This window comes from Equus quagga, chromosome 5 (genome assembly GCF_021613505.1).
Source record: "Equus quagga isolate Etosha38 chromosome 5, UCLA_HA_Equagga_1.0, whole genome shotgun sequence".
NCBI classification, from domain to species: Eukaryota; Metazoa; Chordata; class Mammalia; order Perissodactyla; family Equidae; genus Equus; species Equus quagga.
This window is the reverse complement of record NC_060271.1, coordinates 43,889,735-43,895,734: the sequence shown is the minus strand read 5'-3', so window position 1 is coordinate 43,895,734 and position 6,000 is coordinate 43,889,735. Positions and strand designations below refer to the sequence as shown.

The following is a 6,000-nucleotide window of genomic DNA, read 5'->3' as shown; positions in this document are numbered from 1 at the left end:
ATTCTCAAGTGTTGTTGGGAGGAAAAGTTTAGCTCTTTAATTCCATGTAAAGGCTAGAAGAGAAAAAAGTTGTCTCATTTCCAAAATTCACCTTTCCCCTCCTTTAATATTTGGTTTCCTTATTTGATGCATAAGTTAAGAACAAGCAATATTTTTAACATAATCAGAAATGTCCTTTGTTTCTGCTGAAACTTTATCAGTCAGCTGTGATGGTTCATATACCAGATTGCTTTATGCCATATGCTGTTTCATGACTGTTTTTCAGACAGTGCCTTTTTTATTGTATTCCTTTTTTCAGAAAATTCTTATTCAAAAGCAAAACAAACCAAAATCTAAAAACAAAAGTCAAACTTGAGTTAATTCTTTGAACTGGCGAGATATTCCTAAGAAGTCATGTTCTTTAAAAAATGTGAGATCTCTTAGCATGGCCTACTGAAGCACAGATTATTTTTTAAGTGTCTCATTATTTTATTCTCTAACATTTAATGCTGATGCTTTAATTGCACACAGCTGAAGCTGCTAAATGAGCACTGAAATGGATTTAAGTCCTCTCTGAGCTTTGTTGATACCTATAAAAGTTTATGTCATTCATTAGAACCACAAATTAAAATTAGTTGTAGTGAGCTGTTCATTGGAGATTGGAACTCTCATGAACGCTTCTTCAGGCTCACTAGCTCGTTTTTGTCTATTATACTTACAGACCTGGAAAACTGCTTTTGGCCTGTTGGGTATGTTTTCACAGAATCGCAAAATATCAGAGCTGAGAAATACAAAAAGGTAAAAACATCCTATGATTACAAAGCCAGAAAGTACATGGAATGAATGTTCCAGTAGTTGGGAACAACTTATTTATCAGACCTTGCATTTTAAGGGGGTTTCTTTATGATAATGCTTTCAGAGTTGTGCAGGAATGCTTTTCAGATCCTGTCCCTTGTTCCTGTGATTCCAGCCGTATCCTTCTAGCGCCAAAGGAATAGTGTGTAGCTTGGATTTTATTGAATAGAGACTCAGAAGGAGGGCTGAAAGGGGCTGTGAGTGGCGGTCTGCTCCACTTCTCTTGCTTAAGCAGCCTATACCTGCCTGACCCCTGAGGGTGAGTTGACTGATGGGCCCTAGAGAGTCACAAGCTCCCTGTTGACAGAATTAGAACCTCTTGACATCACCCCTGCAGGCTCCCGTGTCCTCTAGAGGTAGTCAAATACTTTATTCATAAGTCCAGTAGGAACTGAAGAGACATTAATAGGTACACAAGAGAAATGTTTTTATTATGATATTTTATTTTGCAATTAGGTCCATTAAATTTTCTTTAGAGTTTTCTGCTTACTACATTTTAAGATAACTTAATTTTTCTAAGAGAGCTAATATATGGACACATTTATTACTTATTTTCAATGAGCATTTCTAATCTGGTTAGTTTTTAGGATTCTAGTAAGGTGTAAGCCACATGGATGTAGTTTTTATAAGCATGATTTAGTGAGAAGACCTTAGTCTGAGAGACAGAAAACCTGCTTTTGACTTGCAGGGTCTCTGGGTGTGCCGCTGGTGTCTTTTAAGGTAGTCACACAAAACTAAAAACCTCAAATAGAAAAACTTCAAAAGACTTTCATGTTGATGTTAAAAACAGTGAAATTAGCTGTTTGGCTTAACATTTGGAGTGTGTAAAACATTTCATTGATTTGACTTCAGTTTTATCCTATGTGAAATGTAGGTATTGTATGTCTGCTACGTGCTTTTTAGGGTTTTTGGCAGGATAAATGAAACACTGTGATGGACGTACCAGGAACACAGAGAAAAGGTGCTTTTGAAATGAAACCTCCTCCTATGGCTGTGCTGCCGGCAGCTGTGACCGTCATGCTCAGAGGCAGTTGTAGTGAATCCTGTGGAGAATGAATCCCACCTGGGCCCCTTGCAAGTGGTCTGACTGAGACGAATTACCTAACTTCTCTGTGCCTCAGTTTCCTCTTCTTTAAAATGGGGGTGATGATAGTAGTACCTACTCCCAGGGTCATGGTGAGTTTATGTACACGAAGTACTTAGAGCCGTGGCCGGCATGCAGGGTGGCTGTGGCTGTGGTGTCCGGGCCAGCTCCTGCACACCAGGAAAACCCAGGCAGAATGGGAGTTTCAGTGAAATGGAATTCTGAGGGGAACATACACCTTGCAGAAAATTAACTTTAAAGAGTTTCCCTGTTAGTCTTCTAACATTGCCTTGGAGACCCATGCATGCTTACAGAGAGGGGAACTGGATAGTTTATGGTAATTAAGCACCTCTAAAACAGATGCAGGTCAGATGTTTAAAGTTACCTCTGGGTTCTTAACCTTTAGGAAGAAAAGTTTAGATAATTAAGAGCTACTTAACCCTTTGTTGATAGGTTCTTTTGTTTTAGCTGTTTTTGGCTGTAGAGACACAAGAAAAGAGACCCATTGGAGAGACCCATCTGTTACATAGTTGGCACTTACTCATTCTCTTTTGGCTTCAAGAAGCTGTCTAGCTACCTTTCAGGAAGTCATACAGTGTTTAACTCTTTAGTGATTTTTGCCCAGCTGTATGAGGCCTCAGTGCTTCATCCTATGTAGAGAAAGTGGGAAGGAGTTGCTATTGTGTCACTTATTTTTCCAAGTGCTTCCCATACATTTTAATTATCTAAATTTATCTATGAGGTGGTGGTGTAATTAACCCTACTTTGCACCTGAGAACACTGATGCTCAGGTAGGTTAAATAAACTCATGCAGGGTCACACCCTAGTAAATTGCAGAACTAGGACTTAAATCCAGGTGTTGCCCTTCTCCTGGCACCGAGTCTCTGATTTACTGGCAAACCTGGCTTCACCCCTGACAAGAAATGGTTCTGCCATTTGGTGGCAAGGGCCTCAACTGTATGCATTACCAGCCATCAGCACGTCTGACTTAGTAAGGCCTCCAGTGACCTGCCACCACCATGGCCAGGAAGGCTCTGTCACACATGTGGCACTTTTGGGGGCTCCATACCAGCAGCTTCCTCGGTTTTGGCTGCACATCCAGAATCGCTTGTACAGCTTTAAAATATGGAGCACTGGCCCCATCCTGGACTCTGATATGGCCATTCTCACAGAGAACAGTTGATCGATAGGTTCAGAAATACAGGATGTTTATGCTATAAACAAGAAAAAAATGTAAATAATTTGTGCACCTGTAGACCTGTGCTTCTGGAACATGGGCCAGTGCTATTAATTCTATAGTTAGCTACATTGTAATTTAAAATGGGCCTTTGTGGGCCACTTTAGTAATTCAACCACCAGTAATCAGCACCCTTTCTGTGGGAAAAGCCCCAACCATCTGCTGCATAGAATATAGTCTTCTGGAAGTGGGCTCTTGACCATCACAAAAACCAGGTTTGAAATTAGTCACAGAGCTAAAGGAAGTAGGGAGTCATGCTTTCTTTCTTCTCCTTTATGCGTTTATGTTTCCATTCTCTCCTCTCCTCCTCTTCCCAACTCCTCCTCCTCCTGTTTGTCTTCTTTTTCTCTTTTTATCCTTGCATCTACCAGATACTTATGGGAATATCCTCCAAGGGGCCTAGCACATAGTAGGTGTTCAAATTGACATTTCTTATGTGTCTTAGTATCTGTCTTTCCAAGGAGTAGGCACTACCCCTCATTAGCCTGAAAATAGTCAGATTTGTTTATAATCGTCTACCCTAACTTGGGTGGTTTATCTTGAAAATTTAGATAATTGAGCATGATGGATTTAGATAGTTTGAGAAATGCCAGGCTTCAGTCACTTATTAGGACAGAATGTTGGGCAATAGGATAGACTTGACTATTCTAGAGGCACTTGTATCAGGCTTTTAGTGTATTTGCTGCATAGTTTTTAGAGCCGGAAGATCTGAGGTTATCTGGGTTGGACCCCTCATTTTGATGATGAGGAACCTGCTCCTGAGAGGGAAAAGCCCTTCCTTGAGGCGCTCAGCCAGTCCAGACGTGCTGCTCAGGACACCTCCTCCATCACGTTAACCTAGGGGCACAGAGCAAACGCTGTGATACCCATAGATGTGTGCGAGTACCTGTGTGCCTTGAGAGAGGATGGAGAAATCGTCAAAGTAACCCTCCTTCTGCATTTCTCCCTCTCATCTCCACTCTCACATGAACCAGTTGCATAGGGTTAGTGCGATTTTGAAGGCAAGCAGAGGGCTTCCTTGTGAAAGTCGAGAAGCTCTGTGCGTGGCCCCAGCCACATCAGGTGGGCCACTTAGGACTCAGTTCTGATGGAGTTGAACCCTTCTTGAGGCAGTGAGGAGACCAAGAAAAACATGGTAGGAGTATGAAAAGATGTTTTTATCATTCTTCAATGAAAATCTGCCCTAGCCAGAAAGGGAGTTAATGAGGGAGAAGGTGGCAGCAGGATTGCTGCACAGTCAGGAAATGACGGGAAACATCCTGTTTGTTCTCTTTTGTGGTTGTTGTTTCCCTGGGAAACTGTGGCCGTGGTTACCGTGGCACTGTGTGACATGCCACAGATTCACAGGATTTAGACCAGACTTTCCACTTTTCACACCCATCTGTAGGTGGGTTCAGAAATACACCGCGTGGTAGACAATATCACATTTGCCTCCCAGGGAACTGTGATTATTCAGTCTTTAATGATCCAGTCCTTTCTCTCTTTCCTGTGCTGATCCTTTTGAGTATTTTACCCCTCCTAGACCTTCATTTTCCCAAAGGAGAGACCTGAATGACTTCTTGTCTTCTTGTGTTATGGTGGTTAGAAGGCTGGCAGGAAAGGTGGAAACTCTTGGCTGGGCTGTTTGGCTCTGTGTGTCTTTACCTGCTCTGATGCATGTTACAGCGCCTGGCACAAGTGCTTGCGCATAGTAGACACTCAGCAAATATTCACTCTCCTTTCAGTTCTCATTAGCACAGGTAATTAAGAACAGGAGCTGATAGACTGCACGTATCTGTGCAGAGATATATCTGTAATTAAAGTTTTAATTAAAGAAACACCAGACCAGGCAGATGGTTCTTATCCCTGCATCCTGTAAACCAAACAGCCATGGCTTTTCGATCTTGCAAACAAGCAAAGCAGAGAGTGGTGGCACTCGTGGAGGTGCACCAGAGGGAGAGGCACTCTTATTAACTAGCCGTAATCTAATTTTGGTAGCACTCTGTGTGATGCCAAATCCAGGGATAATCATTTCAGTTTGAAATGGAAATGCAATACATCAGAGCTATGTCCCAACCAAAGCTTTTAAGCCTCAAGTCAAGGGCATTACCACAGCCCAGCTGGTATATCACAAGGCATGTGGTTTTGTGCTAGATCACAAAAGCTGACGAAGTGTTATTTAGGATCATCAGCTAAATACAGGATTAAATTAGAGCACTATCATCCTGATTTTTCAGGTTTTGCCACTGTGTAGCAATGCAGAATTGAGATGGGACATGTGCCGGCCTGGCTCATGCATGTTGTCCATTTTACAGTGACCCGAGTGACCAACCAAATGCAGAATTTAAAAAGCAAAAAAACCACAGGGGATAACAGAAAAAGACTTATCTCAGATCTGATCTTATCACTTCTTAGAAAAACCTCCCCACCATGAGCCCCAGCCATTTGTTCTAGTTGTATCACTGTCAGCAGGAAGCCAGAGCAGTGCAGAGAAGTGGGTAGGCAGTGGCACATTTTTATGAGGTCCATGCCAATTCACCTTGACCTCTTGGGATTTATCTACTCCTTAACCCCCAGTTTCTTACCCTTCCTCATAATTGTTTGCTTATCCAGGCTCATGATTTTCTGGCATTTAGTGCAGGTGGGCAGTTATACAACTGAATTATATACTAGCTGATATAGGTATGTTTTTACCACCTACATCTCATTTATTTTCTGTTTGGTAGAACCAGTACTGAAGATGTTCATTTCTAATTTCACAGTGAAACATCTTGGTTTAGAGGGTTAGGAGAGTAGTTTCTACTTTGCTCAATGGTGGATGACCTTATCATTCCTGTTTGTTTTAAAGGAAGTGGGACTCTCACTG

At 41.9% G+C, this 6,000-nt stretch overlaps 1 protein-coding gene across 1 annotated transcript in view; it reads left to right on the top strand.

Annotated features, from left to right (window-relative positions):
• Positions 1–393: 393 nt before the first annotated feature.
• The window catches only part of CAMTA1 (calmodulin binding transcription activator 1), a 776,715-nt gene continuing 771,108 nt past the window's right edge, over positions 394–6,000 (top strand). Inside the window, exons 1-2 of the mRNA XM_046661785.1 lie at positions 394–409; positions 701–777. Of these exons, the coding sequence (XP_046517741.1) occupies positions 394–409; positions 701–777 (93 nt within the window). The remainder of the gene's footprint in view (positions 410–700; positions 778–6,000) is intronic.